The sequence below is a fragment of the Colletotrichum aenigma genome (assembly GCF_013390185.1).
Source record: "Colletotrichum aenigma strain Cg56 chromosome Unknown KSG_Cg56_contig10, whole genome shotgun sequence".
Lineage (NCBI taxonomy): Eukaryota > Fungi > Ascomycota > Sordariomycetes > Glomerellales > Glomerellaceae > Colletotrichum > Colletotrichum aenigma.
In genome coordinates, this window is record NW_023500916.1 from 1,632,012 (window position 1) to 1,656,893 (window position 24,882).

Here is a 24,882-nt window from a genome sequence, read left to right on the forward strand (position 1 = left end):
CGAGAGATTCGAGGAGTGCCCAGGATGGAGGGGTCCCCTGGGTTCGTAAGGCGGAAAAGTCGCGAGGCCTTTACGAAAAAAGAGACCTTCAACCAGTCGGGCCGTCCCCACGAAGCACAACACGCGCAAGTATTGTACTCGCCTGGAGGATCTCACGTCCCCTCCATCTCGGAGAGCATCCGGACACGGACTCGATGGAACGTCGACCATGGCTCTATTCGCATTAAGCAGGCACGCGATTCAGCAAAGCCGCCGGGCCATGTCGGTCTTTTCGATGGAAACGTGCCCGAAGATGTTGATTGCATCTTTTATTGCGAGAACGGAGGAGATTGACGGATTGAGGCGAACCGCGAGACTTCTGCGCAGGAGGACCACATCACAATCTCGCGATGTTCGTTTGAAAAAGCCGCATTTGGCTGTGGAGACAGGCTCAGTCCACTGCCGGTATTTGTGTGCAGTGCCGTGGCAGACTCTCTGCTCATTGCAAGGCCCGGCAGGATGGGTAGGAAAGGGGGGCCCCATATCCGAGGGCTTGGGGAAGCAGAAAACTGCCGCAGAATCTCGGGAATTGGACTTGCGGGATGCGTTGGGTGGCTCGAGTCTAGACTCCTCCCTGCAAGGAGGCACTTGCCTGTTCCAGACGGCGAACCACAGGGCAGAATTGACGCTAATTCGAACGACCCAGACTCTGGGCGCCCTCTGGTATTTCGTCTGTTGTCGGTACCAACGTTCGGTGACAGGAAAACTGGACAATGCTGTGTGACGTCGAAGTTTTCTAGAAACAAAAAAGGGGGAAACATGCTTCGGCTGTTGAGGTGACACGAGGTGGTTATGCAGCGTTCATGAGCAGTTCATCTCAAGGTCTCGGCGCATCAGGGGGATGCTGAAAACGGATGTTCTTCGCGCGAACCCGATTGCTGATTAGATAGCTTTATCGATAATGTCGTCCGATAACACTATCAATACGGCCCCAGCTCTGTGCCTGACTAAAGCTGCGCTGTGGCCTAACATACCAGGCACCGACTGGCTCCAGAGCTGGGCCTGCCTGACGTGTGTTGAACCTCCAAAGAAGCTACATCTCCAACACCGACCGCCGCCCCAAGCTCGGGTGTCAAACTGTCCTCTCCACGCAAAAACCGCCCACCACTCCGGCGCGACGAGGCTCTCGAGCCAGCCACCTTTGCGAACACTTCCAAAACCACTACAAAAAATCTTTCGAAGACGATTTCAACCTGATTCACGAGCACTAAACCCGCACGAGAGCCTCGCGATACGATATCGACAGGGGGTGGGAAAGGCATCATTATTCGCAACTTGACGACAACATAAAACAGAGACAATGTCAAACTACTACCAACAACCATCCTACGGCCCAGGGCCCGGTCAGGGCGCCCAGAACCTCCAGTTCTACCCCTCCTCCTACTCCCCCGCCCAGGTCTCCGGCCACGCAACCCCACAACAGGCCTCCTACGGCTACGGAGCCCAGCCCTCCGGCTCGCAGTTCGGCGCTGGCGGCGCAGGCGGTTTTAGTGGTGCGGCCGCGTTCGGCGGCGCGGCGGGCGTCTCCGGGCGCATGGGAGAGCAGGGCGGTCTGCGGACGGGCTGGCTCGCGGCCTTCTCGACGGAGGGATACGACGGGGAGCCGCCCCTGCTGGAGGAGCTGGGCGTGAACTTTGGGCACATCCAGGCAAAGGTTCGAACCGCTCGCCCTACGTATTTTCAATTCCCGAAAATGCTGATGACCTCATGTAGACACTCGCGGTCCTGAACCCCTTCCGCCGCATCGACCAACACCTAATGGACGACTCAGACCTCGCCGGTCCAATCCTCTTCTTCCTGTAAGTACAATTCCCTGCCACCATCCCATACCCCTTCTCATCCGACCAAGGCAACTAACAAACCTCACCTCGCAGACTATTCGGCACCTTCCTCCTCTTCTCCGGCAAAGTCCACTTCGGCTACATCTACGGCCTCGCCCTCCTCGGCAGCACCTCCCTGCACGTAATCCTCTCCCTCATGACCCCGACCGACGTCCACCCCTCCGCAACCTCCTCCGTCCCAGGCGGCGTCGGCGCCCCCCAATACGGCGGCGCAGGCTACCCCGGCGCCGTCGACTCCCACGACCACCCGGCCGCCGCCGCGCGCACCGGCCACTTCTCCAGCACCCTCACCTTCGCCCGCTCCAGCTCCGTCCTGGGCTACTGCCTGCTGCCCATGGTCGCCACCAGCCTCGTCGGCATCGCCATGCCCATGGACACACCGCTCGGCATCGTCCTGACCACCATGGCCATCCTGTGGAGCACCTACTCCGCCAGCGGCATGTTCTGCGCCGTCGGCAGGATGAGGGGCATGCGCGGGCTCGTGGCATACCCGCTCGCGCTCTTCTACGTCGGCTTTGGTATCATGGGCATCTTCAGCTCGAGAGGCAGCGGGGCGCTGATCAAGGCTGCTGCTGGGGTGAAGGCGTGAGTTCAGAAAGGTGTGGGAGGGCTGCATATACAAAACCAAAGTTGCGGAATGAGGCGCAGATGCGGGAGCGGTGCCTTGCAACTCTAGTGGGGATGTTCAAAACGGGCGAGGGAGTCCAAAGGTGTCCAAAAGGAGTCATGGATGGATAGACAGAAGACAACAGCGTGAGGCATGTCAGCCATCAGAGGCTCAGCAGGCGAGACGCTTCATTCACGTCACTGTACAATAGCACAATCATGTTCAGACGAAGCCAGAATAAAAATTTGATAGTCCAATGCCCTGCCTCCCCCTTCCGGTGCTTGAAAATGCGTCAATGCTGAGTAGCCCTCGTGATACCTTCGAATGATAACAGTATCGAAAGTGTAGAAAAAGCGGGGCCATCCTAATATTACAATGAGACTTTTCTTCAGCCTCGCAAACAAGAGCGAGGCAGTGAGAATTTATCTCCCGCAGACCAAACAAACGGGGCTTCGATGAACTGAGTCGCCCTTGGTATCATGAAATGACTTCCTTGAGGCCGTTCATTATGTTCCCATCCGTTCCATGCCTTGCCGGAGCCCACTGCAGCTCTCATAAGAAGAAATGTCTATAAGCCCGTTCGCCGGACGACCAAAAATCCAAAATATTTCATGCGTTTGCGCAAAAAAAAAGACGCTCTTGCCAGAGGCGAGCAACAAGATATCGGAACCCTGGAAATATGTCCATGACTTGATCCTTGCGTCAAGTCCATCTGTTTCCCCTTCTATTGACGGCCCTCAAACTCATTCATTATGCGTGATCTGTTGGATCTGCAGTCGTCATGCGCTCGTTTCGATACGTGCCCCACAGAGTGAGGTTTCCCACGCTCCAATGCTCAGAAGACGGGCCTGAAGCCTCCGGTAGCTGGCTGGCCGTTCGAGGTGAAGACCATGCCGTTGGTCTTGGGGACATCGGCGACACCGCCAAGAACGGAGTACTGGCCTCCAGCGCCGGCAAAGATAATCTTCTTGTCCTTGACAGCACTATTGTCAATCGTTGTAGGAGTCTCGATGTCATCGGTTGTACCCTGGCCAGTCTGGTAGTTGGCGGAGAAGCCCCATGAGTGAGCAATGCCCTTGGAGTCAACGGCAATGTTGTTGTCAACACCAGCAGCGACGAACACGCAGTTCGCGACATCTGAGACTAGTTAGCAACATTCAACGCATGCAAATGGACTCACGTACCCTCAACGATGGTAGGCTTAGACAGGATGCGAGGGTTTTGGCTCTCATCCTTAATGACGTTCTCAGCATCAAGCTCCTCGATGGGAATGCCAACCTGGTGACCATCAAGACGACCCCAGGTCAGGAGCTGGCCCTTCTCTGTGCAGGCCAAAGAGTGATGCTCGCCGCCGGCAATGTGCTTAATCTTGTAGTCCTTGAGGGACTCGACAATGGTCGGGCGGAGAATGACAGCATCGTCCTCACCGGCACCGCTGGAGATACCAGTCTCGGCAAAGTTGTTCAGACCCCAGGCCCACACAACACCGTCCTTGTCCATGGCGAAGCTGTGGTAGGATCCGCAAGCAATGCGGTTGATGCGGTTCTTGGGAAGACCCATGCTCTGGGGGACCAGGGAGGCAAGCTTGTTGCGCTCAATGACGCGGCGACCGAGCTGATTCTGCTGACCGCAACCCCATGCGAGGACGGTGCCCTTGTTGTCCAGGGCAAGAATATGGTTAGAACCGGCAGCGAGAGCTGTGATATTCTTAAGAGAAGGAATGAACATGGGGGTCATCTGAATGCTGATCTTCTCGGTGAAACCAAGGATACCATCGCTCGACTGCTTGCGGTTAGCATGTTTGCAGTGTTCAAGAGGAGAGAAAACTTACTCTGAAGGTACCCCAGCCATAGACTCTGCCATCCTCAGTCAGCGCAAAGGTGGCGCTGTCACTAGCAACGACCTGGGTGAACTTGGCCTCGGGAGCGAAGTGGGTAGAGTCAACAGCAGTCGGCGTGCTCTCGCGGGGGTTGACACCGCTGTCCTCGTCATTCTCCTCATCTTCCTCGTCATCGACATCACGGACGCCGCCCTCCCAGGTGGTCTCGCGACCAAGAGCGCCCTGGTCGTTGACACCCCATGTCAGGATCTTGTTGTCCTTGGTAAGGGCGGCAGCATGCATGCCACCGCAGGCAATCTGAACGACACCAACATCCTTGGCATCGAGGAAGGGGTTCAGGCGGGGACGCTTGACATCAGTAACCTTCTTGGGCTTGTGCTTGCTGCCGAGACCGAGCTCGCCGGAGCTGCCCTCGCCAAAGACGTAGATGTCGAGGATCTGTGTGGGAGCAGAGTTGATCTTGGCGCCAATCTTATGGGGATGGGGCTTGGGAGCAGCAGTGGCGGTCTTCTTGGTGGCCTTCACGGGCTTGACAACCTCGGTCTCCTCATCAGACTTGGCAGACTCGGTGGCCTGACTGTCGACCTCAGTGGACTCGGCTTCCTTTGCCTTCTTGGCCGTGGGCTTCTCGTCCTCAGTCTCGTCGTCGCTGACCTTGCGCTTCTTAGCGGCGGGACCAGCCTTCGCCTTGGGTGCAGCGGTCTTCTTGGTATCTTCCTTCTTCGCGGCAGCTTTCTTGGGGGCGGCCTTCTTGGGGGCGGCCTTCTTGGTCTTGGACTCGTCATCCGTCTCAGCAGCCTTCTTCGCGGCAGCAGCGGTCTTCTTGGGCGCAGCAGCCTTCTTGGCGGGCTTGGTAGCTTTGGTTGTCTTTGCGTTGCTCAGCTTGCTATCGTCGGCGGACTCAGCGGCGGACTCCTCCTCGGGCTCCTCGTCCTCCTCGAGCTTGCGCTTCTTGGAGGCGGCAGTCGCGCCGTTGGTGGCAGCCGCCTTCTTCGCAGCGGGCTTCGCGGCAGGCTTCTCGGTCTTCTTGGCAGCAGCAGCCTTCTTCGTCGCGGCAGTGGTAGCAGCGGCCGTCTTCTTCGTGACGCCGCCCTTGGGCGCGACGCCCTTGTTGGTAGCAGCCTTGGGAGGCATTGTCCGGCAGGTGATGTCTGTGTTGGGTGGTTCGGAGAAGACGCGTATGAAATGTGTTAAAAACAGGAGGAAACGGGGTAAACAAGAGATGGCAATCGCTGGAACGGACGTCTGCGATGCGAATTGCCGTGTTTTGACGATGTTCTGGAAACAAAACAGACCAGAATCGGGAGGGATTGATGTATTGTGAAAAAGTGAAAGAGAAACAAAAAGGTGTTCCGAGGAAGGTGACGCGACCGGAGGAGCAGCTTTGTATTTTCTTGGGCCCAGGAATTCTTGCCAAAAGCAGGGGTGGCGCTTTGTGGCCCAAAGCCATCCATGGCCTGCGGCGGGTGGGCTCCAGAGTGCTCGGGTGCCCACCACAGGGTCCCAGTGTCCCTGTCCAGTGGTCCGGCGCGGCACCTTCGCAGTGCTTCTGGGCTGTTTTGTGCCGCGGTGGCCCGAGCTCCAGGGCCAATTGTGTCGAACTGCAGAGCTCTTTCCTTGGGAAGCTCCTGACCGCCCGTCTGCACCTGCCCGTTCCATGCGGCAGAAAAGTCGTTGCAAAATATTTTTAGTGGAGCTTCCGGTGAGTCGGGCAACGTTCGCATCGTCTGCCGATGACCACAAAATGACGATGAAAATCGAGTGGCCCCAGCTTTTTCTCCAAGCACATCTACATAGTCCTCACAGGTCGGAAAGTTGAATGAATGTTCAAGTGCCGTGGCGAGAACTGGTCGCTTCGCTCATGTCAGCAGCACCTGCAGCAGTGGTCTTATTTTACTAACACGACTTCGCCTCAGCTGCAATCTCGATAAATGAACTACCCGGCCGTCCATCCCAACGATCGATCTCGCTTGCCGCTCTTCAGCCGACGGGCATCAGGTCACCCTTCCAGCTGTCACTCCAGCTGTCACCTGGTTTCAGTGCTTCTATGAAACGTCGTCCCCCTTGGCTGGCGATCCGACTTGAATGAAGCTGCATCAGGCCTGGATGGCGTGTCATTCGGGCTGCATGCTGGTCGTATGCAGGTCGCCAGCCCGAGGAGCCTGAAGAGAGACCTCTGATGACAAAGAGCCCGGTTAGAACCATTGGGCCGCGCCAATTCTGTGGAATCCTGCAGCATATGTTCCATGCATATCAGTATCCCCAGAAACTTTATTCGTTGGTCTATCGTTGCCTGAGTGCCGTCCATCGTGGTTGGTTCTGTTTTTTTTGTTTTTTTTTTTAATTGGTCGTGGGCAGCCGCAAGACGTTGACTTTCCGAGCCCCTTATTGGTGACAGGGCCCCGAACGGTCCGGCGCCCCCGCGAAGCACCCACCAGTCCCGGTCCTGACCATCTCCGCAACAATCTCCCCCAGCATCATGTCGCTTTCTGCAATACATAAAGTCTTCATAACGATAACGATGAAGACGAGTGGGTCGATTGAAGCACAGACGGGACCCTGAATGCCCTGCCCTCCAGCGAGGCCGGATGCTATTTCCGACCAGCTGGTCCTTTAAGGCAGGCAAAGGCTCAAACGTACTTGTAGACGGGCCATTATCAAAGTCAAGCGGCTCAGTATCCCCGACCGTTGTTCCTGGTGCCTCGAATAGTTTGACAAGCTTGCTCTATCAAGAACAAAGTCAAAGGAGGTCCAAACGAGGACAGTAAATGTCATTTCGAACAATGAAGACCATTCGAATAATTCGAATGAGCACCATGCAATGTGTTCCGAAGAAAGTGATTCTTATTCGTTGTACTTGCTCCATGCCGATGCTGTTCTTAGCAGGCAGCTTCTCACACCCCAACGCCGCCATTTTGCATGTCACTCAGAAACCGCCCATGCCGAGTCCTGCCCGCCCTCAATTCCCAACTCAACGCCAGTCCGAAAATGCATGAAACGCCACAAATGCATAATGTCTCAAAGCCCGCTTAGCGACGAGTGGTGAAGTCAATCTCGTGCTCGCTGGGGTTGAACGAGCCATCAGAGGCCTTGTCACACGTGCAGGCGTCTGCCACATCGTCAGCAAACATGATCCAGAAGTGATGCGGCGGAGGAGAACTACATACCGGCAGGTCTGACACCGCAGGAGCAAGTTGCGCCGGCAGGCTTGACGTTCTCGGTGCCGGCGCGGTCGCAGGTGCACTCGCCGGCGGGGCGGGCGCGGCACGAGCAGCGGGGTCCGGAGACGGCGTTCTCGGTAGAGGCCTTGCTGCAGGAGCAGTGGAGGGCGGACTCCTTTCCGCATGAGCACTTGGCTTGCTGGGCTGGAAGGTCGAATCAAGGTCAGCTTTGTTGGTTCTGGCGGCGGGGGTGGGCATGTGTGGAGGGGACCATGGCGTGGGGAAGGGAAACGTGGGAGGGAACGTACCGCAGACGCACTCGGCGCTCTTGCCGCAGCAGGTGGTGGCCTTGTCGACGGTCATTTTGGTGGTGTTTGTTGGAGTGAAGTTGGTGGAAATTTCAGTTGTTTGTTGTGTCGTGAGACGAAAGGTAATTGAGCTGGATGTGGTGGTGTGAAGTAGAGCTTGAGTGATGACTGATGCCTTGGGGTATTACTCTCATGAAGACGGTCGAGAAAAGGGTCCTTTTAAGCAAGTGCTGCTGCAGGGAAGGAGCGGCCGAGAACCGACGTCACGGTTCATGGATGACAGCGCGGACGGCCCCTGCCTGCGGTCATCAACTCGCCCGCTATTGGCTGTAGATCTTTTCGACCAATGAAAGGCTTTCAATTTCTAAGATGGAGGCGGGTTTCGGGTCGGCCCATTTTTCGTGGCCTGTCAGCCCATCTGCAATTGCATGACAACTGCGCGAGTAATGAAGAATTGCCGATGTGTCTTGGGATGACCGTGGCCTAGACTTTGGATTGTGGTTCCATCTGTCCATTTAAGGACGACCAGAGTTGGTCAGCAACCAACAAGTTGCTGACCTTCTTCAATTGCTATGCATCTTCCACTTGGTGTAGGGCTTGTCCATCAGATGAATTGACAACAAACACACCCCAGCATTTGGCATAGCAGCATGACTGGATGATTGGCTCCCGTACTGATCCTTAGCAACCAAGTACGCAATCCGGTACGCATCTCGTTGAAATTAACCAGCCACATCTTTCATCGACCAGAAGGCAGAAGCTAGACTAACCCAAATTCAAATCACAAGTTCCCTTCTCTTTTGAGAATCTAGCTCTATCCAACTACACCTTTTAAGCCATGACACCCCGCTAAGCGCGAAAAACTTCAAGTCATTGGAGTTGGACCATCCCGCTCATCGCCATGATAGTATCCTCCCCAGTAGACTTATGACCAATCAAATGTATCTTCAATGCTCTGATTGAAATGGATTTTTCATCTGGATAAAGACTAGATAGACGCAAACCAGTAATGAAGTCTTCGGTTTCCATGAAACTGGTGCGTCTTGTCCTCGGTTTTATTGTAAAAAGCACGAAATCTAGGTAAGCCTTTCATCCCTAGACTTGGGGAGACCGCTCGATGTCGGGGTTCTCACAAATATCACTAGGGTCATCTGGCCACACGACATCGTCAATTGTCCATGAGCTGTTGTGAGAATTAAAGCACTTTGCCCGCATGGTATCACACGATGTACAACAGACAAGTATATTGAACCGACGGCTGCAGAAGTAGCTGAAATCTAGATGCTGCACGACCAACACTACAAATCAATGTCAGATTCGACACTACAGTTCCGACCAAGAACAGCCACTTGCGGGTACGGGCACAGGATGCGGTCTGTCTCGGTCCCCTTCAGATCTGTGACCTTTACCGGGGTTTGGTCTGGTGCCGTTCCGTTCTCGACCCACGCACGCAGCTGGTCGAATAGACCAACCGGGTTTCCGCTCGCTCCCCCGGCGCAGTGGCCCATGCCTGGCACCTCAAAGTGACGGTAGAAATCATGGACCTCTGGAGTGAGTGCCGAGACTTTATTGTAGTACTTGGTAGTGCCCTTCGAAGGGAGGAGCTCGTCGATCTGCGAGACTGTTAGTATGTGCACAGCGAGCACGCCTTCAAGAAACGAAGACTCACCAGGCCGTGGAAAGTGACAATCTTGCCGCCAGATTCACGAAAAGCAGTCAAGTCAGGATCGTCGGTGCCGATGATGGAATTGTATCGCTGGCGGCCCCGGTGCGCCAACCAGTCGAACTCCGCATGACTCATATTAGACAGTTCCAGCTCCGCGCCCCTCGCCACGAAGAGAGACAACCACTGCGTTGCAATGGCCAGCGGAACCCCCACACAAGATGACCCCGTGCAATTGGTCACCGCAACGCCGGCCGTGATATCGGTGCCCGGGTTGAGGCCAAACCACGTCTGTTTCCCCTGTGCGTCCCGCAAGCCCTGCCACGTCGCATTCACGACAGCCGCTGCCGCCGAGCTGACGGTAGCTGATTCGGAGCAGTTGATAGCCCTACCCACCAGCTTGAACGGATCGAAACTGCTCAGACACCCGTCGACGTTGTTGATGATTCCGTCCTCGAGGCCGTCCAGCCCATCGCAGGCCGAAACTGCGGCTGCCGTGATCGCCTGCAGCTCGCAGGGCGCAGGGTACTCACCGAGCATGTTCATGAACTGCTGCGGCCACAACAGACTGGGGAAGAAATCGGTCCACTGGATCCCAGGAGCTCCCGCCGCGATGCCGTCGTACTGCGTCGGGTATCTCTGCGCTAGCATGAGTCCCTGTCGGCCGCCTTGCGAGCAGCCGTTCCAGTAAGAGTAGTCCGGTCCGCGCCCGTAGAACGACTTGATGAGTAACTTTCCAATGATGGCCTAAAGCAGCGGTGAGCTAGACTCCTAAGCCCAAAACATTACAATGTATCTACCTCATCGTCCAGCGACACCGACGCAAGATTCTGCAAAGCGTACAGATTCACGTTGCCTGGGCTGAGAAGAGCCCAGGGGCTGGCATCCTCGGCATTGCCAAGCCCGGCATCCGTCGTGATGGTCGCGTAGCCGTCCCACACCGCGCCGCTCATGGCAGTGTAGAAGGGGGCAGAACGGCCGGCGACCCATCCACCGCCTCCAACGGCTTGAAGACGCCCATTCCATCCAGCTGCCGGGAGCCAAGCCTCCACTACGATGCTGTCGTCCTGTCCAGGGTGCGTATAAGCTACCGTGACGTTGCAGAAGCTGGCGTTGTTCACTTCGACTGACGGCTGGGTAAACCGTACCGCTGAAGGGACCGAGGCGCTGTGGTTGGTGACGAGGTTTGCCTGCACGGAGAGTATGTCGGCTCCAAATAAGGCGATGTCGCCGAAGGTCGCCAATGAACATGCTTGAACCGACATGATGGCAAGATAACAGACAGTTCACGAGGCACAACATAAAATGATGGTGCTTTGCACTGGCAATCCAGGCTTCGTATTCAGTATAAGTACCTCTTGTATACTTCATACTCTCGTTTTTTTTTTTTTTTTTACCATTACAGGAAGAAATGGGCTGGGGCGGAATTGGTAGGAAGACAGCAGCGGCTCTGCGGATGTTGTGAGGTAGTTTGCGCACATTCTGGCCATTCCCAGCTAGCGTTCACAAGCAATCTTGCAGGGTCTTTATTGTGGCGTTTCGATGCCTAGAGCCTAAAGCGTAAGCGACATGTATTAAGCCCCTTGCATCGTCAAACTGATACCGGCAGGGGGGGAAGCAAACTGGCGGAAGCAGACTCGCGAGACGGATCGGGGCTCGGTGCTGTGATGTCCGCACCATCTCATAAAACGCGCAGAAGCTTTTGTACTTGACAGATTCTAAATAGCTCTTGACTTTCTGACTTCTACGAGAAGGGCTATGGCTGCTAATTGCTTGCCATATAGGAGTCCCTTGGTTCAGTCTCGCAGCGCGACTCGCCTTTTTCTACTCTGTCTCTACTTGAAAAGAATATGGTACTATGGAACGTTTGATAGAACAGGCAATTGAGTACGTGCTGTAAATGTTCGAAACCTACAGCTAATCCACCCTTTTCTACAAGCGCCAAATAGGAAGGGAAAGTTGTGCTATCTCAACAGCTTCAAGAAAGAAGCCTAAGGGAATGATGAAGGGATCATTGAGAACAAACTCATGTGCTCCAGCACAGGGTCAGCGCGGGTTATTTTGGGACGTCAAAACGTCACCGAATGCGGCGATACTGCTCGTTGTGGGTAGTATGATGTAAATGATGAGAGCAGACATTATGAAGTTCGTACGTCGTCATAGAGCCACGCATCAAATGTGATAGGCAGTAGAGCAAAGGGAGAAATATGAGTTGCGATGACACTACTGCGGTTGAAAATGGGCGTTTTGAGGCCCTTGCGCTGGTGTTCTAATCAAGACCCAGCTTGTATCCAAGATCTTCATCAAGAAATGCGATTGACACCGAGGGCGATGTAAACCTCTCCATATGAAGCTCCTGACAACCTCCCAAGTTAACCTAGGAACGAGATTGGAAACTCCAGCGTCGGATGGCCAGGAAACTCACTGAAGGCCTCCGACGGAAAGTCCACGTCGAAGTTGTTCTGTTCCGGTATCCCGGGATCAACACGCCTGAATCAGTATTCAGCATCGTGGAAGGCCTAAGAAGTTAAGAACGAAGGCTCTTCATCTGCTCCATGATGACTTTGGGAGCCTCCACAGTGGACAAAGTTGCCGGAGAGTTTTGATGAATACGTGTACGGACATTATTCATCAAATTCGGCCACTCTCTAGATGAACGGTGCCTTGGGCCGCGCGATCATGGGCGTCCATCATGGGCGTCCATCATGGGCCTCGAAAATTCGAGACTCAGGATAATGTACTGACATCGCGGATTGGAAAATCGGAGATTGGTACTGGTCTGCGGCGAGGGGCGGATCCCGTTTCTGGTAATGGTGAGCAATGGCACACTGAACTGAGACCAGATCTGTGGTATTTGAGATTACGGAGATGCACTCAAATCGAGCGATGGGCACCCGTGACAGGCAGCATCGTGGAGCATCACCAGCCCAATTCACGAAGTGGGTATAAAATTGTAGCAAGAATTTTCTTTCTGTAGACTTCTGGACGAACGAAATGTAACAGGTCTACTGCTGTGCCGTTAGAGGCGTACTTTCTGAGCTTCTACGTTGGCTGGACGGCCAAGGACGTTCTCCTTCATCCGTAGTGTCTGCAGACTACATAGCTTAGGCTCTTGCGAGGCATTCGGGCGGGATACATCATGGACAGCGTCAGCGGAAGACGGAAGCATCGTCAAAGCTGCAGACGCACATTTCTTGGTCCCTATTGGACGCCTGCGAGATGGAGCACGGGTATGGCTGAATGTACTTGGGAAGAGGAGCCTCGAACCAGTCACACCATCGTCATCTACATCGCTTGCCAAATCACACAAAGGCCTTTCAGGAACTCGGGGCGTTTCTCCCAGATCACGTGAGATCTTCCGCAGTAACAGTATGCCAAACTGCCGCCGTCTGCTGCCGTATAGGAATGGTCTTCGGGGAGGATGACATCGAGCTTGTCCGTCTTTCCCCCCTCGCGCTGGCGGGATCAAAGCTTGATCTCTCTTGAAACCTAGGATGACATCCTAGCGATTCATGCTTCAAATGTCCGGGTATTCACATCGCCCAACCGCAAAAAGCTTGCCTACAGCTGCACATTGGACATGGTGCCCTGCGTCTCTGACGCCTATCTCAGTATATTCCAGGAAGATTCATACGAGTCTGGCAGCTCTGCTGTAACGGCGTACCTATTCTGGCATCAGGGATTGCCCCGAATCCTACCGTGGAAGACACCAAGACCGTCAGACAGGAGCGGCCACCTCTTCGCATGGTGTGACAAACAGGAGATTTGCGGTCATTGTCTGTCTATCCATGTCCAGGGACTTATGAAGAGCTAAAAACGGATGACCCCCAAGTGCGATGCCTACCTTAATGGACATAAATTTTGAATTCAGAACAGTCGCTAGATTCACCCGTATATACCACCTCTCATCAACACTGCACGGAAAGAGCCCCGGATTGCGGTCTCCGGCGGGGTCCCGGACCCGATCCCGGAGGTGGGGCCATCTGAATGCCGGGCGCCGGCGGGAAGGTTGACCTCAAGGGACTCCGTTTCGGCGCGGTCCAGAACATCTCTTCAGAAGACTTAGTCAAAGGTATAAACCTACCCCGAAAAGATCAAAAACTTTCGCGCGATGACCCCAATCAAAGGCACGTCATCCCGACCCCCTCGGGCCTTCAAACCTAACAACAAAAACCTACAGCCAGATCCCCTGGGAGATGTTTTCGAATTCTGATAATCAAGTGATCATCGCTGTAAGCCAATAACTCCATCTAGTTCCAAAAAATTCGGATTTACTCGTCGCGCAACTCTCTGAAAGCACCCAGGACAGAGGGGCTACTTATCCGATGCAACTGTCCAGGGGCCATCCCCAACCCCTCACGTCGCACATATCCAGGCTCTCACCTGCCACGAGAAACGTCCGATGTCATAAACCTTCCGATCACTGCAACGACGGAGCTCTCAAGAATCCGAAAGCCCGGTTCACGACAGTTGGGCTGATTGGCCCCATTTCGTTTCGAGTGTTGCCGTTCGGTTACTCAGCGCCCTGCGATGGTGTTGCCAGTTGGAGCATGTCTGTCGTTGCGAAATTGGTGTCCAGCTGTCAGGTGCCACGGTGGTACATAGGTTACTGATTAGGAAAACATGAGATCATGCGCTCGAGCAATGAGGACTTAGAGGGGGTGGTCTCTGCGGAGGTGCATCATGAGCACATCTGTTGAGTTGGGACGATGCGTGCAAGATTGCGTGTTGCATTTGTATTACCAAGTCCTCGAAGGCCGGGTCGATGGTGCAGATGGTATGGGGCCCGCTCTTTGTCTTCTGGAGGACATTGCACGATGACCGAATCGGCCCCGAACAGAAGCTAAAACAGGAGTTACCCGAGAAAGAGCCGCGGATTACTTGTTTCTGAAGTGTCAGTTGTGGTGACCCTGTCAACTCGAGGCCTCGCTAGAACGAGTTTGCAGAAGAGAGTCGCAGATGGAAAAACTCTATCTTGAACGCGTGCCCTGCTGACAGAAGAAAGCAAAGAAACAGCATTGCTCCCTGCATCGGGTCGGGTTCGAAGACGGCAAACAGTTTTCGTTCGAACGATGACAAGTCGACTGTTCCTTTTTTCCTTTTTCGGCACGAAAGTCTGAACTTTGAAGGGCGACAGTCTGCCAGCGACGTGGGCCGCTCGGATAATGGCAACGGCGAGCGAATTGACGTCGTTCGCTCGGGTGGGATGAGGAGGTGGTGGTGGATGGTGGGAAGGATGCATAAGCTTAGAGTCGTGCGTGCTGCATGGCGCACCGGGTGTTAGGGCGAGTGAAGGCGAGCGAGTGACCACAGTGCACTTGTCGGTTGGCTTTCGCGTCCTTGTTTCGTGTCCTGGGTCGCGGCACTTGAAGCCGAGACGATTCGCGGAGTACTGTGCGGCGGCAGGCAATAAACTTGCAAGCAGCCAGCGGACAGGAGAGCAGAGGCGGAAGCAGCAGGCCATGCGCTGGCGTGCTGACCGCGATGCGCGCGATGCGTCACGCCGTTCCTCGGCTCGCCAGTATTAGCTGCGATGAGACGGACGGACTTTTTGTTAAGTTGTGCGGATGGGTGAATTTTAGCGGAGCTTGGCAATTTGACCACGACACAATGTCTTGCAGCGGACTGGGACTGCGACGTAAGCAATTCCTAATTTCTCATCAACAGGACTTTTGTCAGGAATGACGATAACGAGCGACGGCCGGCGGTGGTTTGTTTGGAGAATAGGAATGAAGATTAGGAATCGTCGCCGAGCCTTTCGGCCGATGAAGGCCGAGAGACACGGAAGACTGGAGGAGCTATCCGTTCACGGGTGACCTGCGGCGGGAGGGCGAGCGGGAAGGCGTGGCGGCAGGGGCTGTGATTAGCGGCCACGATGCGGAAGGTTGTCGGGGAAAAGTCCCCGACAGGGCGCCGGCCGTGACTCTCGAGTCGCGTCTTGTCTTGCGTGGCACAGCGCCGCCGTTGCTGCAATATGTACTACTCGTGGCCCCCGTCGTTGTAATCGTCTTCGTCGCACCGTCGCATGCAACGCAACCGCACCTCAACCGCAATGGCCCGCACATTCGCCTCGTTGATGTTGATCTTTCTGAAGCCTGGTCTTCTTGCAGTCGTCGGTGAGTCAGTCGGAAACGGGCTTGGCAATATAGCCAAAGTCCAGGGTTGCTCCGAGTGCTTGATAAGCCGTGATTAGCTTCAATGGACAGCAAACAAGGCGGCACGAGTGAGATTTTCGCTTTCGGAGTCAAGGCCCGGCGTTGCCAAGAGGTTGTGACCGCCGCGACGGCGGACGAACGACGAGGAAGAAGCTGCCGGTGCTGAGGAGCCTGATCCTGCTGCTCGGATTTTGGAACATGGGCCCCGCGGGGCGCGGTACCTACTGGACAATGCATGGTGCTCCACAGGGGACTTTCTCATTTTTTCCTCGTCCCTCCACTTGAATGTTTTTTTCTGCTCATGTCTTGCTGTCTGACGGGCGGACCTGCGTAGTGGCTTAGGTAAGGGGCAACGACAGACGGCGGAGAGCCCACCTGGAGCGCATCGCCATTCGCAATTCGCAGCGCAATCTCTCGCATGGGGGCCATGCTGCGTACCACAGGTACGTACCCGTGGATATATTACCCGCAAAGGGGAAAGGCGCTGGACCCTCTTATCAGATCTGCGGGCCGTTTGTGAGATGCCATTGGGAGGTGGAAGGCGGGCGGCGGAAGACATCCGGAGGAGAGCAAAGGTCGAGATATGCTTCTTTTAGCTGGTGGAGGAAGAGCGGGAGTTTGGCGGGAAGAATGCGGGAAGGGCAGATGGCGGAAACTTTGGTCTGTGGGCACGCACGCGGCGATTGCAGCAAGAGACGATAGCCACATCTGAAACCGTAAATTCAAGGAGCCTCGACCGGGATGCTGATGGCTGAAGTGCAGAGACATGTTGGAAGTTTGCCGTGTTGGAGGCGCGCAGAAGGTGGCTTGCTGATGGGAGACCCTCCAAACATTGGCAGCTGGCCTCTCTGATTGGCCACGATTTGCCGCTGAGTAAGCGGAGGTTCCCAAAGAGGAGGTCTCACAGCAGGACCCCACATCTGGCGGATGACTCGAAACCGATTGTGGTGCCCCACAAACCTGACAAGTCGCGATCTGGAAGGAGGTGATTGGGCAATGGTCAAACGTGCTTTCCAACGACGGAAGCCACGAAAGAAACCACGGCAGGCAAGGGTCACGTCCGGCAGCAGCGCCACCGCTACCTTAGGTGCCTTCCTGCGTAGGTACGGCATCCAGCCGGGCAGGGGCCGAAAGACGTGGAACTTCAATGGAAGGCGCAGGCATTCGAAGATTCAGTACCTATCCATCCTTCAGGGGTGGGGACTGTGACTTTGTTCAGTGTCTTGCAGCTCTGCAGACGAGAAGGCAGCGTCCGGCTCCCACCTCGCATCAGTTGGCAATGGCAATGGCGACTGGTCCTCTTCTCCACTCTTTTACCCATCCATTATCTTTTCTTTTTTTACGCCGTCTGCAGACAACACAACGTGCATCCCCCCTTGGGTTCCCTTGGCAGTATCGGTGGAGCAGCTACTGCACCCAACGGTGATTTGCTTTTTAGTGTTTGCGGTTTGCGACCGGAGTTAGGACAACGACGATGCCATTTCCATTGGCCTGGATACCTGCGTTGCAATTGTCGTATCTACACTTGATGCAGATTATCCCTACGGCAGTTCGCCCTCCACGTCTGCGGTCTGCGCCTGCACGGCAGGCTGCCAATTGACATCGGGACGTGTTCCGATCAAGAGATCTGCCAAATACATCCTTGACTGGCAGGTGATACGCCGCGCAGCGCCTGCTGTCAGATAACTAGTATCCGTACAGCAAGTATCTATGCTCCTCTGAGAACCGCACATCGCCAACTCAACTCTGATGAGTTGCCGTTCATCTTGGCTCCCGGAGCTGGCTATAGCCGCATCCGCCTCGCTGCGCACCTGCACTCTAAAAGCAGATGTACACTGACCTGCACACGAAGCAGCTGTCAGCAGCGATGCAGTTCTTTCCCGATGACGCCTCGGTAAGGTAGGCACACGGACAGCCAGCGCCCGATCGTCCTCTTCGTCCCATCTCATCCCATCGCTGACCGCCTTTCCCTCAAAACACCGGAACAACACCCTCTCTGTCACAATGTGGCTGCCATGCCGAACTTTCCCACCACACCTTTCCCACCACAGGCGCCCAGCACGCCGTCTGACTCCCACACTCCCAGCCGTCTGGTCTGTGACCGCAACAGTATCACGATGGCTCAAGATGGCTCATCGAGTACATGCACCACCCGTGGCACTCATCTCGCGCCAAGCCAAGAGAAGGATGATCCACATAGCCGTACCCCCACCTCTGCGTCTTGCCCCTAATTGGAAGAGTTCCCAAGTTCCTAAGCCGTACATGGCAACCGGGGGGTCGGCAGGTCGCCTGGGTCTCCCCGACATTTTATTAGCAGTGGGTCCCTCTCCGCCGCCCTCCACCTTGTCAGATGCAGTCGCATCTTTTGGAAGCCCTGGCAACTCGCACTCGAGGACCCAGAAAAAAAGTACATTGTGTACGAAGGGTGCAGGCCTTGGGTGCCCGGGCGGTGGTGCTTAGCAGCTCCAGATACGGTACCTACATATCCTTACTGCCAAAGCTCGGTAGACAGGTAACTCCTGTGAAGTTGTTCTACGCCCTACCGCCCAACGAGAGACACAGAGACACGGAGCTGGTGCTTTTCCTCACAACACAACCAGCTGCCGGGTACCCACCAACGGGCTTAAGACGCCCTACTTCCGGGCCCCGACTCCGGCTGAAATTGTCATTGATCCTTGATTGGTAATATTTTTGTTGTTTGGGGGGGTCCCGAAGTCGATCCGACAGAGACAGACCCAGACCCAGCGTTGCCCAGCCCAGCTAACCAGTCCAGCCCAGCACCAGCTCCAACCCGTCCAGCCTGTCGTCCCTAGTGCGGACACTTTATTTTTTCCCTTTCTCCTAAATTTTAGTCTGCTTTCTGCTCTCATAAGCTTCCACCTCCAGACCTCTCTTTCCTCCGTCATCTCGGTCTGCGTCTCGGGTCGACGGCGGTTGCTTGTTTGTTTCTAGCTCCTTTCCTCCGCCGAAAGACTCACACACTCCCTCAACAAAAGACCCATTGGGTACAACGATACTTCCACACCTCCAATTTTTCACTATTTCATATCAAACACCGTTCGTCCCTCGCTTTTCTCGATCATCCATCCCCACGGTACATCGACTCAGGCAAGGCACACTCCACCACATTCGTCTCACCGGCACGGACCAGCAACCGCCACTTTCCGGTCGCCTAGGATCGCCATCGTCACTCAATCCTCTATTTGAGTTCTCACCCACGCCGATTTTCAGAAACCCTTTCCTTTTCGATCCCACATACGAACTGCCTCGTAGTGAACCACGAACCCGATCGCGAACGCCACCTCATCCCAACGGTCCCAATGGCGGACCGGGATAACGAGAAGCACCAGGAGGCTGCCGCCGCTGGCAGCCCCAACGAGAAGATTAACACCAACACCGAGATTGCGCCTGCCCCGCGATCCTCGTCTTCAACCTCGACCGCCGCCGACGCTGAGCAGCAGAGGGAGGAGGCCCGCGCCAACAACCCCGATGGCTTCTCTGCCATCCACGGCGGCATTTCTGTGCATCAGGCCGAAGCCGACTTCGCAGAGCTCCAGCGCGAGCTGTCTGGCTTGTCGCGCGCAAGCAGAGTGAACAGTCGCAACAGCCGTAGGAAGTCCGAAGATGTCGAAAAGACCGTCGCAAACGTCAACTCAGCCACCCCGTCCTCCGACACCGACGGCGAGCAGTTTGACTTGGAAGCCGTCCTGCGCGGCGGCGTCGAGGCCGAGCGCGAGGCCGGTATTAGACCCAAGCACATTGGTGCTTACTGGGACGGGCTTACTGTAACGGGCATCGGCGGCACCACCAACTACGTCAAAACCTTCCCCGATGCCTTCGTCGATTTCTTCGACTATGTGACTCCTGTCATGAAGATGTTGGGCTTGGGTAAGAAGGGTGTGGAGGCTACTCTGCTGGACCACTTCAAGGGTGTTTGCAAGCCTGGGGAGATGGTCCTGGTGCTGGGTAAGCCTGGCTCAGGATGCACCACCTTCCTCAAGACCATTGCCAACCAGCGCGCCGGCTTCACCAGCGTTACTGGCGATGTTCGGTACGGACCTTTCACCGCCGATGAGTTCAAGAGGTATCGCGGTGAAGCTGTGTACAACCAGGAGGACGACATCCACCACTCTACTCTCACCGTCGAGCAGACGCTCGGCTTCGCCCTCGACACCAAGGTCCCCGCCAAGCGCCCCGCTGGCATGTCCAAGAACGACTTCAAGCAGCAGGTCATCACAACCCTCCTGAAGATGTTCAATATCGAGCACACCCGCCACACCGTCGTCGGTGACGCTTTCGTGAGAGGTGTGTCCGGTGGTGAGCGCAAGCGTGTATCCATCGCAGAGATGATGATCACCAACGCCTGCGTTCTGTCCTGGGACAACAGCACCCGCGGTCTCGACGCCTCCACTGCCCTCGACTTCGTCAAGTCTCTCCGCGTCCAGACGAACCTCTACCAGACAACCACCTTCGTCTCCCTGTACCAGGCCTCCGAGAACATCTACAACCTCTTCGATAAGGTCATGGTCATCGACGCCGGAAAGCAGGTCTACCTCGGCCCAGCGAAGGAAGCCCGCGCCTACTTTGAGGGTCTCGGCTTCGCCCCCCGCCCGAGACAGACGACCCCCGACTACGTGACCGGCTGCACCGACGAGTTCGAGCGCGAGTACGCTGCTGGCCGTTCCCCAGAGAACGCTCCCCACGACCCCGACTCCCTTGCTGAGGCTTTCAAGACGTCCAAGTTCCAGAAGCAGCTCGACAGCGAGATGGAGGAGTACAAGGCTCGTCTCGTCCAGGAGACCGAAAAGCACGAGGACTTCCAGGTTGCTGTTCGCGAGGCCAAGCGCGGCTCGTCCCACCGCTCCGTCTACGCCGTCGGCTTCCACCTCCAAGTTTGGGCCTTGATGAAGCGCCAGTTCGTTCTGAAGCTCCAAGATCGCCTCTCCCTGTCCCTCTCCTGGCTCCGCTCTATCGTCATCGCCATCGTCCTCGGTACCCTCTTCTTCCGTCTCGGCTCCACTTCTGCTAGCGCCTTCAGCAAGGGCGGTCTCATGTTCATCTCCCTCCTGTTCAACGCTTTCCAGGCCTTCTCGGAGTTGGCAGGTACAATGACAGGCCGCTCAATCGTCAATAAGCACAAAGCATACGCCTTTCATCGTCCGTCGGCTCTCTGGATTGCCCAGATCATCGTCGATCAGGCCTTCGCGGCGAGTCAAATCTTGGTTTTCTCGGTTATCGTCTATTTCATGTCCGGATTGGTTCGCGACGCCGGCGCCTTTTTCACGTTCTACCTCATGATTTTGTCTGGCAACATTGCCATGACTCTCTTCTTTCGAACGGTGGGGTGCATAAGTCCGGAAGTTTTGCCCTATTTCCCTTCATGATGCACAGCAGCTAACCTTCGCGCAGTGACTTCGATTATGCCATCAAGTCCGCCGTCGTCCTCATCACGTTCTTCGTCGTAACCTCTGGCTACCTCATCCAGTACCAGTCTGAGCACAAATGGCTCCGCTGGATCTACTGGGTCAACGCCCTGGGTCTTGCTTTCAGCGCCATGATGGAAAACGAGTTCTCGCGTTTGATGCTGACCTGCTCGGACGAATCTCTCATCCCCTCAGGACCGGGCTATACCGACATTAACCATCAAGTCTGCACGCTTCCGGGATCTGTTTCAGGCACGACCGCCGTCGATGGCTCCGCTTACATCGCCAGCGCTTTCTCCTACTTCAAGGGTGACCTTTGGCGCAACTGGGGCATCATCCTCGCCTTGATCGTCTTCTTCCTTATCATGAATGTCACTCTTGGCGAGTTGATCAACTTCGCAGGCGGCGGCAATAATGCGAAGGTATACCAGAAACCCAATGAGGAGCGCAAGAAGCTCAACGACGCGCTCATAGAGAAGAGGGCCGCTAAGCGTCGCGGCGACGGCACCGACCAAGGCTCCGATCTCACCATCAACTCCGTCAGCGTTCTCACCTGGGAGAACCTCAACTACGACGTCCCCGTTCCCGGCGGCACCCGCAGGCTCCTCAACAACATCTTCGGATACGTGAAGCCTGGCCAACTTACTGCTCTCATGGGTGCCTCCGGCGCCGGCAAGACGACCCTCCTCGATGTTCTCGCTTCCCGCAAGAACATTGGTGTTATCGGCGGTGACGTACTCGTTGACGGCGTGAAGCCCGGCAAGCAGTTCCAGCGCTCAACTTCCTACGCCGAGCAGCTCGATCTCCACGACCCTACTCAGACCGTCCGCGAAGCCCTCCGCTTCTCCGCTCTTCTGCGCCAGCCTTTCGAGACTCCCGAGGCTGAGCGCTTCGCTTACGTCGAGGAAATTATCGCCCTGCTCGAGATGGAGCACATTGCAGACTGCATCATCGGCACCCCTGAGTTCGGCCTTACCGTGGAGCAGCGCAAGCGGGTCACCATTGGTGTCGAGCTCGCTGCAAAGCCCGAACTCCTCCTTTTCCTCGACGAACCCACCTCCGGTCTTGACTCCCAGAGCGCCTTCAACATTGTCCGTTTCCTGAAGAAGCTCGCCGCCGCTGGCCAGGCTATCCTGTGCACTATCCACCAGCCGAACGCCGCACTCTTTGAGAACTTCGATCGTCTCCTGCTCCTTCAGCGCGGCGGCCGCACCGTTTACTTCGGTGACATCGGTCAGGATGCCGTCGTTCTCCGCGACTACCTGAAGCGCCACGGCGCCGAAGCCAAGCCTACGGACAACGTTGCCGAGTACATGCTTGAGGCTATCGGCGCTGGCTCCGCCCCGCGCGTGGGCAACCGCGACTGGGCCGACATCTGGGACGACAGTGCCGAGCTCGCTAACGTTAAGGACACGATTTCTCAGCTGAAGGAGCAGCGCATGGCCGCTGGCCGCACCGTCAGTGCCGACCTCGAGAAGGAGTACGCTTCCCCGCAGATGCACCAGCTCAAGGTCGTCGTCCGCCGCATGAACCTCTCCTTCTGGCGCAGCCCCAACTACCTCTTCACCCGCCTCTTCAACCACGTCATCGTCGCCCTCATCACCGGTCTGACCTACCTCAACCTCGACGACAGCCGCTCCTCGCTGCAGTACAAGGTCTTCGTCATGTTCCAGGTCACCGTCCTCCCGGCCCTCATCATCTCCCAGGTCGAGGTCATGTTCCACATCAAGCGCTCCCTCTTCTTCCGCGAGGCCTCCTCCAAGATGTACAACCCCATCACCTTCGCCAGCGCTATCACCATTGCCGAGCTGCCCTACTCCATCCTCTGCTCCGTCGCCTTCTTCCTGCCGCTCTACTTCATGCCCGGCTTCCAGTACACTCCCTCTCGCGCCGGCTACCAGTTCTTCATGATCCTGATCACCGAGCTCTTCTCCGTCTCCCTCGGCCAGGCCCTCGCCTCCCTCACCCCGTCGCCCTTCATCTCCTCCCAGTTCGACCCCTTCATCATGATCACCTTCGCCCTCTTCTGCGGTGTCACCATCCCCGCCCCGCAGATGCCCGGCTTTTGGCGCGCTTGGCTCTATCAGCTGGACCCCTTCACCCGCCTCATTGGCGGCATGGTCGTCACCGCTCTGCACGACCTGAAGGTCGCCTGCACCTCCGCCGAGTTCAACCCCTTCAAGGCTCCCGACGGCCAGACCTGCGGAGAGTACATGCAGCCCTTCTTCGAGCGCGGCGGACCTGGGTACCTGGCCAACAACAACACTCAGGACTGCGAGTACTGCGCCTACAAGATCGGCGACGAGTTCTACACGCCCCTCGGCCTGGCGTTCGACAACCGCTGGAGGGACCTGGGCATCTTCATCGCGTTTGTGGGAAGCAACCTGATCATTTTGTTTGCTGCTGTAAGTTGATAATAACTAAACCTCTCTGCCGAATAATTACTAACACCCCCATCAGAGCAAGTTCTTGAACTTCAACCGCAGATAAACCCCCCTTCCTCCACCAACCCGAACATTATTTTCCTTTTTCGTATGTTGCATGGGAATGAAACGCGCACGTTGACATGCACGTTCTTCCATCTGCCACACAAACGTTTTCTTGTGAGGCAAAACCACTGGCATTTGCAGATACCATCAAATTGGAGTCTTGGGCGAATTAAAAGAGAAAGAGAGAATGTTTTTTGTTTTTGACGAGAAGATGGGAAAGACAAGAAGAAGATTAGAGAACGCCTTCATTGCGCGCGCAGCATGGCCTTGCATGGGAACACCACGCCTTTTCCCCTAACCTGTCTGGTACCTTTGAGTGCCAACCATCATCACAGCATAGAACTTTTACGTAATTTAATAGATGTGGAGAGATTGTATGAACCCGAGGATGGCTTCATGTTTGAGATCGTCGGCCTGCAAGTCCATCAAAGCATGATCATCATGTGCAAGTAGGCGTTTTTCCTAGTAGTTCACAACTGTCTGCCAATTATTCTGTCCGGCGTGAGAAGGGCAAGGCTAAAACGCAGGTCTCTTCCTATCCAGCAGCACCTTCGAACTCCTGGTCGCTGAGACAAGAAAGACGTCGCGAATCGGAGATTGAATGTGTAAGACGTTCTCAATGAACTTTTGTTCGTTCGGTCTTGCCCATCCTCTCGGGCATTTACTTTCACGGGAGTATACTAGGACGAAAGCTCGTCATACCAGGGGAGAAGGTCTTGTCATCTACACAGGTACATGAGCATACATGGTCATCATTGTAATCATCGAAATTTGTAACCGTCGTCGGTGCAATCTCAACGATATGACGCGTTTCGGCCAGTAGAAGAATGGTGTTGCATTGGCAGGCCATTTAAAGGTGGACTGAGACTTTTCAAGGGAGAGATTGTGTGTGCTAGCACACCGTTCCTCTGCGAGATGCCACTTTCAGTTGTAAGGTCCAGCCCATACTCTATATCCAGTACAAGTGATGGGTAAATACTTTGTTTGGGTGCTCGATCTGCGTCGCTGGCTCGGGTTCGATGATATCAAACGCAATTTATCAAGTTGTTCCTGCGCTAAATGGATCCTCCAACGCTGCCATCACTAGCAGCTGGAAGCCTCGGGTGGGCAAACCGCCTCGGATCAGTGCGATATCACTGTTGCTTGTGACTGTCCAGCATTGAATGCCCCGGCTTACATTCCTCGCCTATTAAGCGAGGACTTTCTAGCGTTGAGCGTTTCCACACATATGACGTCGAGATTCCAAAACATAACAGCAAGCTCTGCTCATGAAGACAGCCACTTTGTCCGTCATCATTGGTGTGCTCCTACTATTCGACGTGCGATCAGACAGCAAGATAACGAGACGACATATTG

The 24,882-nt window shown here is 55.5% G+C and overlaps 5 protein-coding genes across 5 annotated transcripts; 2 read left to right on the top strand and 3 right to left on the bottom strand.

Moving 5' to 3' along the window:
- Positions 1–1,339: 1,339 nt before the first annotated feature.
- yip1 (Protein transport protein yip1) lies at positions 1,340–2,469 on the top strand (the record flags this gene model as incomplete). Its single annotated transcript, XM_037329570.1, has 3 exons — positions 1,340–1,693; positions 1,753–1,838; positions 1,914–2,469. The coding sequence occupies 3 exons, from the start codon at positions 1,340–1,342 to the stop codon at positions 2,467–2,469; spliced, it is 996 nt and encodes a 331-aa protein (XP_037171892.1).
- An 853-nt stretch (positions 2,470–3,322) lies between these two features.
- On the bottom strand, positions 3,323–5,461 carry pim1-1 (Protein pim1; the record flags this gene model as incomplete). The annotated part of the gene is made up of 3 exons (XM_037329571.1): positions 3,323–3,624; positions 3,672–4,269; positions 4,319–5,461. The coding sequence occupies 3 exons, from the start codon at positions 5,459–5,461 to the stop codon at positions 3,323–3,325; spliced, it is 2,043 nt and encodes a 680-aa protein (XP_037171891.1).
- A 1,895-nt stretch (positions 5,462–7,356) lies between these two features.
- CGCA056_v014330 (uncharacterized protein) lies at positions 7,357–7,851 on the bottom strand (the record flags this gene model as incomplete). Its single annotated transcript, XM_037329572.1, has 3 exons — positions 7,357–7,436; positions 7,495–7,692; positions 7,797–7,851. 3 exons carry the CDS (start codon positions 7,849–7,851, stop codon positions 7,357–7,359), a joined length of 333 nt encoding a protein of 110 aa, XP_037171721.1.
- A 1,222-nt stretch (positions 7,852–9,073) lies between these two features.
- On the bottom strand, positions 9,074–10,724 carry CGCA056_v014331 (putative feruloyl esterase; the record flags this gene model as incomplete). Its single annotated transcript, XM_037329573.1, has 4 exons — positions 9,074–9,080; positions 9,156–9,409; positions 9,466–10,206; positions 10,260–10,724. The coding sequence occupies 4 exons, from the start codon at positions 10,722–10,724 to the stop codon at positions 9,074–9,076; spliced, it is 1,467 nt and encodes a 488-aa protein (XP_037172448.1).
- Positions 10,725–18,934: 8,210 nt separating this feature from the next.
- abcG11 (ABC transporter G family member 11) lies at positions 18,935–23,527 on the top strand (the record flags this gene model as incomplete). The annotated part of the gene is made up of 3 exons (XM_037329574.1): positions 18,935–20,958; positions 21,024–23,442; positions 23,498–23,527. 3 exons carry the CDS (start codon positions 18,935–18,937, stop codon positions 23,525–23,527), a joined length of 4,473 nt encoding a protein of 1,490 aa, XP_037171722.1.
- Between the last annotated feature and the right edge of the window lie 1,355 nt (positions 23,528–24,882).